Below are 13,738 nucleotides of genomic sequence, written 5' to 3'. Positions count from 1 at the left end.
ATGGGTTGTGCAATAATTATACTATAACAGGATAAGATGGTGATGTATTTCTAACATAACACCAAATGTAAAAAACTGTTTTATAGAGCAGAAGGAAGACTTAAAATAAAACTATAGGAAAACTTTTTTTTTTCATTTTGGATAGAGTAAGGGAGGGTTATTACCCCAGTCAGATTTTATTTTCACCATCTCTGTCCCATTGCAGAGATTTTCCTTCACTTCCTGTCTCATAGCCAAACAGGAAGTGAAAGGAAATCTCTGTAAATTAAGGGAATTCCTTGAGGATCCCCTGGTCACCAGAACTAGTGTCCCCATTGGAAGATTTGCCCTCTATTGCTTTTCTAGGGACAACCCAAAATTTGGTATTTTCTTTTACTTTTACTTTCAATGATAAACAGGACAAATAAAAAGGGTAAGGCCTCCGCTTACTTTGCAGAGACAGACCTGTCAGATCCCCGCTCTCTCTCATCTACTCTGGATGAAGGAGCACAGGGGCACCTTTAGACAGCACTTAGATGCACTAGCAGATTTAGATACACCAACAGATTGAAGGTGAACTCCAGCAACAAATATATGCTCAAGTACAGCAGAGTTTTGTTTCTTTTATGAAAAAGATTTTACATAAATAAAAGATAATTTTAAGCACTCCTGTCAGTGGTAAATTGTTTATCTCAACATTGTAACTGCTACATCTGCAGGACAGCTTGTTCTTTTGGAAAATAACAGACTTACTGGCCAGATCACCGGGTAAAAATGAAGGAAAGGAAGCTTAAAAAAAGAAAAAGAATGCAACCATATAGGAATTGGTAAATTGCAATAGAATAGATGTTTGCTTTGGGTTTAATACTGCTTTAATTGAATTTTATTAAAGAAGCAAACTAAAAATCTTTGGCTGAAACAGCTGCAGGCACTTTTGGCACATTCTGGGAGCCAGTGCTAGTGGCTGTCAAATTACAACTGCCTGGCAGGGGGGATTCATCCATCCACACCATTTGTATGGATGGAGGAATCTGATAGATTGCATTTGTATAACCCACAGGCTATCTATTACAGATCTGCCTGGTATTCTGTCCCATTAAGCCCACCTAAAGCGGAGCTCCACCCAAACCGGGAAGCTCCGCTTGTTTTCTTTCTCCCCTCCTCCTCTGCCACATTTGGCATCTTTCGGGGGGAAGCCGATACCTGCAAAAACCAGGCACTCGCTCTCACTTCCGGTAAGATTGCCGCAATCTACGAAATTTCCAGCCCCTCCTACCCTGTCCGTTGCCTTCTAGGGCACACATAGGTCCCAGAAGACAGCGGGACCATTCAGAAAGCGCAGCGCGACTCGTGCATGTGCAATTAAAAACAGGCTGTAAAGCCGCAAGTCTTCACTTCCTGTTTCCCTTAGTGAAGATGCCGGGGCCTGCATCCGAAGCTGATGGACGGATCGGCTTAGGGTGCCAACATTGTGGGATCCCTGGACAGGTAAGTCAAATACTGACTTTTCATTTTTTTTATTTTTTTTTTTTACAGGCTGGAACTCCTCTTTAAGTTCTGATAAATGGGGACTGTGTTAGCTGCCAAACCGTGTTTTTACCACTTGATCTGACATTCCTTTTGTGTGTTTTCAACCTTTGAGTCACTTTCCTGCTCCCCACCAAAGGAGAGCCTTAAGCCTAGTACACACGCAACGATTATCGGCCGACCGATCGTCCGTCTTTTGTCCAGAGTTGTGTTTTGTTGGTTGGAATGTGCCTAGACTGCACACGAATTTTCTCACCCAACAAAATTCTACTTCAGAAGTGATGTCATGTGTTGGTTTGCTTTCTTTGTGTTTTTTCTTCTCTGAGCATGCCCAGTCTTGCTCATAAGATTTTTCCCTGTCAAAATCTGTACTGACTGCATGAAAATCGGCCGTATTTTGACGGCAGACAAAAATTTTATAGCCTGCACACCAGATTTTTTTCGGCCGAAAAGTCGGAGTCGGTTGTCGGAAGCATCATACTAACAAGCCGAAAATCGGCAGATCGGTCGTCGGACGAAAATTCCCTGCCGATTTTCGACGCGTGTGTACGGGGCTTTACTTCAAGTGAGCAGCCTTACCACAACCCATTCAGTGAACTCATTGAATGATTATGTCTTCTTCATTTTATTGGATAAATATGTTTTTGAAGTCTCCTCCTGGATATGTTGTTTTACTGAATTCCCCTATGTAGTTCTGTATCATAGGTGATGCCGTAGTTCTAAAAGCTGTTTTTTACTTACACACGCAATGGTGACAGATGTCTCAAATGCCAGTTGGTCAATTTCTGACCATGCTCCTTCTGAGAATTTGGTGCGTAGAAATTTCTCAGCATGTCCCACAGACAACTGTGTGTCATAGGTCATTCCAAAGTCTTAAAAAGGTTTTAGTTGGTCATACACATAATGGTGTCCTAAATGGCAGGCTCCCCATGGGAGAGCAACAAAACATAGCAATGCCAATTATGGAGTCTGTGTTCCTTTCTAGCTTCTTAAAATATTTGGGTGGAATATTCCTGCTCTGGTTTTGCATTCATAAAGGAGGAGAAAGACAATTTTACAGCTTAAAATGTTAATGCATGGTTTGCATGTACATAAACAAAATAAATTACGATATACTGTTAATTCATTTTTATATTCTGTTTTGCCATATGGAGTAACAATGATAGTTTGTTAATACGGGGTGCCAGGTTCTTCTTGTACTGTATGTATCTGATACTCTAGTAGTGAGATATCCCTGCCATGAGTTCTAACAGGCTTCAGTAGGCCTGCAGGCCAGAAATGAAGCACAGTCATTTTACCAATATTATTTGTTGGACATCTAAAAAATGATCAAGCAGTTTAAATAGCCAGCATCTACCATATATCCACTTGTAAGTTTTACTTTGTTTATTATATGTGCTTTTATCAATTTAAATGATGTCCTGAAAGCCATATGAATATCAATAAAATAAAATTTTATTTTGATGAACAGGCTGTATTTTATAGGCCAACTGTTGACAAATCATTTTTTTCGTACAGTTGTATGTACAGTATGTTTTAGCTGAATAAAAACATATTTCACAAGTCACACTGTTTTTCAATGAAAACTTGCTAAGCTCTTTCTCCATGTGGTCTGAATTGCTCTGAGAGGAATGTTTCCTTAAGCCTCGTACACACGCGTCGAAAATCGGCAGGGAATTTTCGGCCGACGACCGATCTGTCGATTTTCGGCTTGTTAGTGTGATGCTTCCGACAACCGACTCTGACTTTTCGGCCAAAAAAAATCTGGTGTGCAGGCTATAAAATATTTGTCCGCCGTCAAAACGCGGCCGATTTTCATGCAATCAGTACAGATTTCGACAGGGAAAAATCTTATGAGCAGGACTGGGCATGCTCAGAGAAGAAAGAACACAAAGAAAGCAAACCAACACATGACATCACTTCTGAAGTAGAATTTTGTCGGGCGAGAAAATTCGTGTGCAGTCTAGGCACATTCCAACCAACAAAACACCACTCTGGACAAAAGACGGACGACCGGTCGGCCGAAAATCGTTGCGTGTGTACGAGGCTTAAGGGGGACAACCTATCCTCTTTGTTTCCCCTTACGCTGAATTGGCTTCCCTCCTCTGACACCATTATAAAGGCGTTCTTTATGGCATTATGTATGAACTGTACAAAGGACTTTAACAACAATCTATGCTATCCATAATAAGAGATCATCTTTCTCACGTGAACTGCATGTGCATGCTTGGAAAAGTGGACTTTGAAGAAACTCGATGGAATTGGCATGATTCTGCATGATGTATGCAGTATTGATGTCATTATGGATCTATTCATGATCTTTAATTAGGAGAGTCTGTAAGCACCTATACAGTAAAACCTTGGATTGAGAATAATTTGGTTTGAGAGCGTTTTGCAAAACAAGAACATTTTTTTTATAAACTTTGACTTGATATACAAGTGATGTCTTGATATACATGTAGGGTCTTGTCACAACAGAGTATAAAAGAGAAGAGAGGCGCCTCTAAGTGTAGTAATATGGTTACATTTAATGAAGGTACAACATTTAGCAACTCACATGGTTGATGATTAACCACTTAAGCCCCGGAAGATTTTACCCCCATTCCGACCAGGGGGTATTTTGCGATTCGGCACTGCGTGACTTTAACGGACAATTGCGCAGTCGTGCGACGCTGTACCTAAACGAATTTGGCGTCCTTTTTTTAACACAAACAGAGCTTTCTTTTGGTGGTATTTGATCACCTGTGCGATTTTTTGATCACGCGCTATAAACAAAAAAAGAGCGTCAATTTTGCAAAAATAGCAATATTTTTCACATTTTTTTATATGAAATTCCCCCAAAAAAAAATTTAAAAATCAAAATTTTTTTACTTTTTCGGCCAATTTGTTTTATGCTACCTATGTTTGGTAAAAAAAATCGCAAAAAGCGTATTTTGATTGGTTTGCGCAAAAGTTATCGCGTTTACTAACAAAGGGAAAGATTTCTGTCATTTTTGTTGTTTTTTTTTTTAACGTGTAATGGCGGCGATCTGCGATTTTTTTTGCGGTACTGCGACATTGGGGCGGACAGATCGGACCCTTGACTGACATTTTTGACACTTTTGGGGTTACCAGTGACATTTCTACAGTAATCAGTGCTATATATATGCACTGTTACTGTAAAAATACACTGGTAGTGAAGGGGTTAACTTTATTTGGGAGGGAGGGGCTGTGTGTATCCCTAGGGGCGTGCTTTCTACTGTGATTGGCTGGGGCTTGAGCTGTATGGACACTGATCAACGGATCTACATACTAGATCCGAGTGATCAGTATCCTAACAGCAAGGAGAATGACAGGCAGCTTGTTTACACAAGCTGCCTGACATTCTCCCTCTCCCCCGCCGATCGCCGAGTAACCGGCGGACATCGGGTCCGCCGGTCACACGCGCGGGGGGGTCCGTGACCACGCGGGAGCGGGAGCGCGCCTCCGGGGGCGCGCGCTCGCTCCCTAGACCCTCACAAGCTAGTGACGTAGCCCTACGTCACTTTGCCTGTGAGGGGCTGACTGCCGACGTAGATCGGCGTTAGGCAGTCGGCAAGTGGTTAAAACAGGCACAGCTATCAAGTATGCAGGTATCCAGGGTAAAGCTGTCCACATAGACCGTCCTCCGCACCGCCATCAATGTCATCCCTTTCACACTGTGCTCCACGAGCGCTTCAACCCTTGCTTTCAGATCGCTCTACTGCAGGGTAGTCTTCACGACATTGAGGAGGATGGTCTATGTGGACAGCTTTACCTCGGATGCCTGCATTCTTAGATGTGCCTGTTTTAATCACCAACCATGTGAATTGCTAAATGTTGTATCTTCATTACATGTAACCATATTGCTACACTTAGAGGCGCCTTTCTTCTCTTTTATACTCTGTAGCTCCTGCTTGATTTTTCTTCTAATCCCCTGTGGAGGCTGCCATTTGTGGATGGTCATTTTATGGTTACACAACCTATCACATTGCTATAATCTTTTTAGATGGATTATAAACTGAAGGATTTATGAATAAATGGTTGTGGAACGAATCATTTGAGTTTCCATTTTTTCTTATGGGGAAATTCGCTTTGATGTAAGAGTACTTTGGATTACAAGCATGTTTCCAGAACAAATTATGCCCGCAATCCAAGGTATATGAAAAAAAACAAAAAAATGGGTGATTTATCTATGTGTTGATAGTGAGTATTCACATGCCACAAATATCAACTCCTCTTTGAAATGTGTTTTCTTTTTTTTTTTAAGAGGTAACAGTTCTGGAATGGATGGTTAAATATTCTCTGCTGCATGATATACTGGTCAGAGATATCAGTTTCAGGCTTTTAACCCCAATAGTGAGGAAAGCGTGCTGAAGTGACCAGGTGATTTGTTGCTGATATGGATATAACATTTGTCTCCATTAGCCCACTTTCTATTATAAAGGAAGCCAGTACTGCAGAACTATATAGGCTGCCATTGTTGATCTCTTTCCTAAAGAAGTGGTTACCTGACAGTGATGCTGAGTCTCTGAATTCAGTATATTGTATGTCAAAATGCAGATCTGTAATTCTGACTTTGCTTACTGTTCTGGATGTGTGATTTAGATAGTAGTAAAGCCAGACAACTAGAATTGGAAGTCAACAATAGTTGTCCATATACACTATATTACCAAAAGTATTGGGACGCCTGCCTTTACACGCACATAAACTTTAATGGCATCCCAGTCTTAAGCCCCGTACACACGCGTCGGAAATTGGCAGGGAATTTTCGTCCGACCGATCTGCCGATTTTCGGTTTGTTAGTATGATGCTTCCGACAACCAACTCCGACTTTTCGGCCGAAAAAAATCTGGTGACTATAACATTTTTGTTGGCCGTCAACATAACGGCCGATTTTCGTGCAGTCAGTACAGATTTCGACAGGGAAAAATCTGGTGAGCAAGTCTGGGCATGCTCAGTGAAGAAAGAACACAAAGAAAGTAAACCAACACATGACATCACTTCTGAAGTAGAATTTTGTTGGGCGAGAAAATTCGTGTGAAGTCTAGGCACATTCCAACCAACAAAACACAACTCTGGACAAAAGACGGACGATTGGTCGGCCGATAATCGTTGCGTGTGTACGGGGCTTTAGTCAGTAGGGTTCAAAATTGAGTTGGCCCACCCGTTGCAGCTATAACAGCTTCAACTCTTCTGGGAAGGCTGTCCACAAGGTTTAGGAGTGTGTCTATGGGAATGTTTGACCATTCTTCCAGAAGCGCATTTGTTAGGTCAGGCACTGATGTTTGACAAGAAGGCCTGGCTTGCAGTCTCTGCTCTAATTCATCCCAAATGTGTTCTTTTGGGTTGAGGTCAGGACTCTGTGCCAACCAGGCAAGTTCCTCCACCCCAAACTCGCTCATCCATGTCTTTATGGACCTTGATTTGTGCACTGGTCCAAATCATTAGGTGGAGGGGGGATTTTGATGTGAAGCTGTTTTTCAGGGGTTGGGCTTGGCCCCTTAGTTCCAGTGAAGGGAACTTTTAAGGCATCAGCATACCAAGACATTTTGGACAGTATCATGCTCCAAACTTTGTGGAAACCATTTGGGGATGGCCCATTCTTGTTCCAACATGACTGCACACCAGTGCAAAAAGAAAGGTCCATAAAAAGATGGATGAGCAAATTTGGGGTGGAGGAACTTGACTGGTCTATACACAGTCCTAACCGTAACCCAATAGAACACCTTTGGGATGAATTAGAGTGCAGACTGCGAGTCAGGCCTTCTCTCCACCATCAGTGCCTGATCTCACAAATGCGCATCTGGAAGAATGGTCAAACATTCCCATAGACACACTCCTAAACTTTGTGGACAGCCTTCCCAGAAGAGTTGAAGCTGTTATAGCTGCAAAGGGTGGGCCAACTCACTATTGAACCCTACGGACTAAGACTGGGATGCCATTTCGGTGCATGAAAAGGCAGGCGTCTTAATATTTTTGGTAATATAGCGTATATCTCTGTAAGGGTTCATGCATAGCACTGTTCTATTCTAGATTTATTACAGGTACTTGTATAGTAATGCCAGTTTACACAGTGCTTTATATATATTTTATACATTCATATCAGTTCCTGGCCTCAAGGAACTTACAATCTAAGGTCACTTAAAAAAAAAAAATAAAAAAAATGGGGGCTTGTATTTACTGATTCCTGTTCATTTGTGATGGCCCATAGTGAGCACCACTGAATGAGGATGTGTTACCACTTTTTTAGAGAGCAAATATTTTTTATGCAGCAGGAATATCATGTTATACATCACCCTGTTTATAGATGACTTGTACGCATTTCACGTTTTGGAGGTGTCAAAAAGATGTGCTGGAAAGATATCCAAGATATCCAAAGGTATTTGTGCAATATATGTCAATAAATACATGACTCTTATTCATAGTTAATCACTTTAAGACCAAGGCCTTTTTCTGACATTTGTTGTTTACAAGTAAAAATCAGTATTTTTTTGCTAGAAAATTACTTCGAACCACCAAACATTATATATTTTTTTTTAGTAGAGACCCTAGAGAATAAAATGACAGTTCTTAAAATACAGTATTTTTTGTCACCCTGTATTTGCGCAGCGGTCTTTCAAACGCAATTGTTTTGGAAAAAATACACTTTCATGAATGAAAAAAAAAAAAACGAAACAGTAAAGTTAGTCCATTAATTTCGTATAATGTGAAAGATGATGTTAAATACCGTAAAAGTAAATACTGTACATACCTAACATGTCATGCTTTACAATTGCACATGCTTGTGGAATGACTACAAACTACAGTACCTAAAATACTCCAAAGCAATGCTTTAAAAATGTTTACAGGTTAGCTGTTTATTGCTCCCATTCTATCAATCACATGTGTGGTTTAAATATTGTTTAAATACGTATGTGTTTGCTTCTGTGCGCAAGCTCGGAGGGGATTGGGCACTTTAATTTTTTTTTTCTCATTTATTTTAATTTTTTATTTTTACACTGTCCCTTTCATAATTTTATTTATTTATTTTTTTTGCTTGATCACTTATGTTAAAGTACATTTACAGTTTGGCGGTCGGCAAGTTCCTATAGAGCTGCTGAATAATTGAACAGCTGTCCTTTCTCATGGGATGAATGACATTGGCGATAACCTTCCTTATGAGCTGAATGACATCACAGCTTTCCTTCCTCCTAAGCTGATTGATGTCACAGCTATCCTTCCATGTGAGATGAGTGACATCACAACTATGCTTCCTCATGAGATAAATGCCTCATAGCTATCGTTCATAATGAGCTAAATGATGTCACTTTTAGCCTATGTCAAGGGATGAATGATATCACATTTATTCTATGTTTCAACGTGAATTTGGTCACAGCTGTCCTCCCTCATGCACTGAATAATGTTACATGTATTCTAATTTATGGTATGATTGATGTCACAGCTATCCTTCCTCATGCACTTAATGATGTCACATCTATTCTAATTTATGGTATGAACGATGTCACAGCTATCCTTTCTCATGCACTGAATGATGTCACATGTATTCTAATTTATGGTATGATTGATGTCACAGCTATCCTTCCTCATGCACTGAATGATGTCACATGTATTCTAATTTATGGTATGATTGATGTCACAGCTATCCTTCCTCATGCACTGAATGATGTCACATCTATTCTAATTTATGGCATGAATGATGTCACAGCTATCCTTCCTCATGTACTGAATGATGTCACATCTATTCTAATTTATGGTATGAACGATGTCACAGCTATCCTTCCTCATGCACTTAATGATGTCACATCTATTCTAATTTATGGTATGAATGATGTCACAGCTATCCTTCCTTATGAGCTGAATGGTATCACATCTATCCTATGTCGCAAGGTAACATTTTAGGATTTTACATATATCCTACCTCTTGAGAGAAGTTGTGTTACAGTTATCCTTCCTCATGAGTAGAATAATGTCACATCGAGCTACACCTCTTGAGCTAAAGGGTTTTGTGGTTTGCATATCGTTAAGGATTACCGATGTCACAGCTATTCTTTCTTATGAGTTGAATGGTGTCACAGCTATGCTACCTTATGAGATAAATGATGTCACAAATATCCTTAGTTAGCTAAATGATTTCATGGCTCTCCTATCTAATGTAAGTTTGTAAAATACAAAATGAATGGCGCATAAGGTGATCAGTATCCACAGACAGCAGACCCTAATAGAAAAAAAATGTTAAAATGGTACAAGTTTTAGCCTTTTAGCTGTTTCCGGACTGCCCCGTGTACATATACTGCGGCAGGGTGGCCCTTCAGCTTGAAATCATGTACCTGTAATTCCTTTTATTTCTGCGCACCACCGGCGACTGGCTCCTGCTGTGATTGGACACAGCAGGAGCCAATCAGCAGGTCCAGCGGACCCGATGTTGGCCGACACAGGGCGATCATTCCCAAAAGAGGCAGGATGGCGGTCTGCCTATATAAATGAGGCAGATTGCAGTCTCTCAGAGGGGAAGATGGAGATCCTGTGTTTCTGCTAAGCAGGAACACGGATCTCTGTCTTCCCCCAGTCAAATCATCCCCCACAGTTAGCAAGCACTCCCAGGGAACACATCTATTCATTTCAATGGCCCCTGTTCACATACTGTATGAGCTTTGTGTCACCTGATTCAAATCGCCTGAAGCATTTTTGGCCCCATAGACTTCAATAAAAACTGCTTGACTTGAGCAGAAAAACGCTCATAAAACGCTCAAATAGCAGCTCTACACCCCTAATTTCCTCTCCCTCTCCTAGTGCTTTCTATTGGTTAAACAAAAATGCCTGAGGCTGTAAAACCCTTGTAAAACACTTCTAAAACGCTTTAAAAAAGTTGGTACAAAGCTGCATAAAGCTTAAAAAAAACACCCAAAAAATGCCAGTAAATCGATACGCTCAGGTGTGAATGGAGCCTTAAGGGAAATCTTTAAATTTTTTTTTTTAGATAAACATGTAAATAAGGAATTTTTTAAGGCTCCACATCTAGGCGTTTTTGGGCGATTTTCTGATCTAAGCCTCAGCTCTAAAAATGCCTAACAAGACAAATCTTATTAATTTCAATGGCCCCTGTTCACATCTGAGCATTCTGTCGCCTTAAGCAAAACATTCGTTGCTCAAAAAAGTACAATAGCTTCTTTTTTGGGAGATTACAGGTGTTTTTATTTTTTTTCATTGGTCACTTGTCAACCTAAAAACGCCTGCACAAAAATGCTGCCAAAATGCCTGTAAAACGGCCCAAAAAACGCCTAGATGTGAACGTAGCCTAAGTGCAATTTTTTAAATCTGCATGTTAATTTTTTAAAAACCTTGTTTTGATGTATCATTGGTATATACACAGAGTATTTACATAGGGGCAGCCATATTTGTTCTTTACATGCAGGCACTGCTTCCTGCTTACGCATTCAGTGCTTGTCCTTTACTGCTACTGGCCACAATACTAGTGTACACGCAATATGACTTACTAAACAAGTAGCAAATATTTTGTGTGAAATGGTGCTAACGCCAATTACCCAATTGTGTGCAAAAACTAGTATTTTTTTATTTATTTTTTTTGACACATTCTCTTCAATTGATTAGGTAACCAAATTAGGCACACTATCAACAACCGGACCGGAAGTATAAGAAATTATATTTAAAGTGAGGGGAAATTACGTTTAGACAGTTGTCACTAAAACAGGTGTCACTTTTGGAAGATTTCTGATCACTTCATGTTCTGATGACAGCTGTAACATATTAGATTTCCTATCACCTTCTGTTCTGGTGACAATAGAAAAGATTATTGGAAAGAATGGTTAGGGGCAGTCCGGGTCAGATCAAAATCTGAAAGAACATCGGACTGCAACCAATAGAAAAGATTAATCTTCCACATGCGATCCCAGACAGCAAAAACCCTTCCCCACTCCCTTTAAAAAAAGGAAAAAATAATTTTGGGGACGAAATATTGCAAAACCATTACTTGACCTGATTTGTAACACAAAAAGCGCTTATGCCCCCATTCACACCTGAGTGTTTTGTTTCGCGATTCCTAACATTCAAGAGTCCTTATGTTCTCAATAGACCAATTAATACGAAAGACTCAACAAATATGCATGATCTCCTATTCTTTTTGCCCTATAGGCCTTGTTAGGAGCTCCTAATAAAATGCATGTTTGCATGCGTTTTCAGGTGTTCCCTATGAAAGTCTATGGGGCCTTGTTAGGAGCTCCTAAAAAAAAAATGCATGTTTGCATGCGTTTTCAGCTGTTCCCTTTAAAAGTCTATGGGGCCTTGTTAGGAGCTCCTAAAAAAAATGCATGTTTGCATGCGTTTTCAGGTGTTCCCTATAAGACCCCATTCAGACTAGCGCGACTTGTCAGGTGACCAAGTCGCCTGACAAGTCGCGGTCGCTCGCTCGCCATTGAGTAGTACAGGACCCTTTCTAATAGGAGCGACACAAGACGCTCCGACTTAGAAAAAGGGTCCTGTACTACTTTGGGGCGACCTGGGAGTGACTTGCATAGACTTCCATTATGTGAAGTCCCTGCAAGTCGCGCCGAAGTCAGCGTGCACCGCGACTTCACAGGTCGCCCCTCGAAGTCGGATCGCCTCAGTGTGAACCGGCTCAAAAAGTCTATGGGGCCTTGTTAGGAGCTCCTAAAAAAATGCATGTTTGCATGTGTTTTCAGGTGTTCCCTATAAAAGTATATGGGGTGAAAAAAACATGCAGTTCTGCTCCTGGACTATAAGCCATTTGAAAAACACAAACATGCAAAAAATAAATAAATCAATAATAATTAACAAAAAAACTAAAAATCACCTGGCTACGCTCATGCTCAAGTGTGAACATGGGTTAAAATATCAACAGGTCCCCTGTTCTAAAAAAAAATTTAATTCAGCATAAATGTTGAATATAATCAATTATAAAAATCAAGATTTGTTTTTCATGGAGAAATGTATATAACGTTGCAATTTTAGAAGACTACACACTAAGGGAGGCCACCTATGCAAAAAAAGTAGAATGCTTGCTTTCACCCACTACTGGTCTTGATCTTGCAAAATTAGATGCCATGTGGCAGTGATAATCTGAGGGCAATGCATCATCAGCAATATTTACGCTTTGAGTATGGTAAATACAAAATGCAGTTTAAAAACTGGAGCAACATAGCTTGATTGCAGATTAAAATAGGTCTCCTTAGCAGATGGTACCATTACCTGGCTTCCTCTTGGCCGTATTCTTGTGCTATAAAATTTCAAGTGACTTAGCAATAAGGTATATCTCATACAAACCACAAATATGTTAAAATGACACTGCTTTGATAGATACGGAATACTTATGTTTATGCACATCTCTGTGCAGCCATCAGGACTGTAAAGGCAAAAAAAAATGGAACATGGAATTTCGGACACGAAATATAGACATGGAATACGTTTTGCAAAATGTAATAATAATTAGACTGTCAGGCTGCTTTTTTGATAAGGTAGTAATCTGACGAGATGTCATTGAGTGCGACCACTTGGCCTTGTGGTGGCGGTCCTGATACCAGGCCTTACCTTTGACACAAGAAGAGGTAAGCTCTTTTCTGCACCCCCATGCAGTCTGAAGCCCCAGGGACCTTCTCCGGACAAGGTGATGAGGATATGGTCGTCGCTACCCATGCTTGTATGTTCTGTTTCTGAAAGCCTGACTAAATGATCTCCATCACAGCTCCTCTCCCTTGTATCAAATGTACACAAGCAAACAGCAGGGCTGTGGATCCTGGCTGCACTCAACTCTTCTGGGAGCTTCAGCACTTGTTACGATGAGTCAATGATACTTTTGGGAAGAGGCCAATGGTGTTCCCAGCACATGTCATGTCAATCTTGCTGCTCTCTACTTCTTCACGTCCCTCCCTAACATTACCCCTTCTCTGAAAACAGATCCCTCCTACTGCTCGGTGCAGCCTTGTCATACAAATCTTCATTCAGTCTAATTATAGGCATCTCTTTCTGAACGTCCTTATAATAATAATACGGTTTTACCCTTTCTTCACCCACCTGTTCACATTCTTTGAATGTCACTGTTGGGTGCAATGCTTTTAACAAAGCTATAATCGACAAATATCCCAATTTATAAATCTGCCAGGCCTTGGTAAAGGCCAACTCAATTCAAAACTGATCTTTCAGTTTTCCATGGTTGCTGTCAAGGCAATTCACACTTTGGCTTATCACATTTCTCCAGGAA

The 13,738-nt window shown here is 40.5% G+C and overlaps 1 protein-coding gene across 1 annotated transcript in view; it reads right to left on the bottom strand.

Moving 5' to 3' along the window:
* The window catches only part of SYNPO2L (synaptopodin 2 like), a 177,844-nt gene extending 164,548 nt beyond the window's left edge, over positions 1-13,296 (bottom strand). The window contains exon 1 of the mRNA XM_082269177.1: positions 13,069-13,296. Coding sequence (XP_082125303.1) covers positions 13,069-13,173 — 105 coding nt within the window. The 5' untranslated portion in view covers positions 13,174-13,296. The remainder of the gene's footprint in view (positions 1-13,068) is intronic.
* Between the last annotated feature and the right edge of the window lie 442 nt (positions 13,297-13,738).

Source organism: Pelophylax lessonae, assembly GCF_965119305.1.
Source record: "Pelophylax lessonae genome assembly, chromosome: 9".
Classification (NCBI taxonomy): Eukaryota; Metazoa; Chordata; class Amphibia; order Anura; family Ranidae; genus Pelophylax; species Pelophylax lessonae.
Note: the sequence above shows the minus strand (reverse complement) of the source record. Positions and strands in the feature narration are given on the sequence as shown.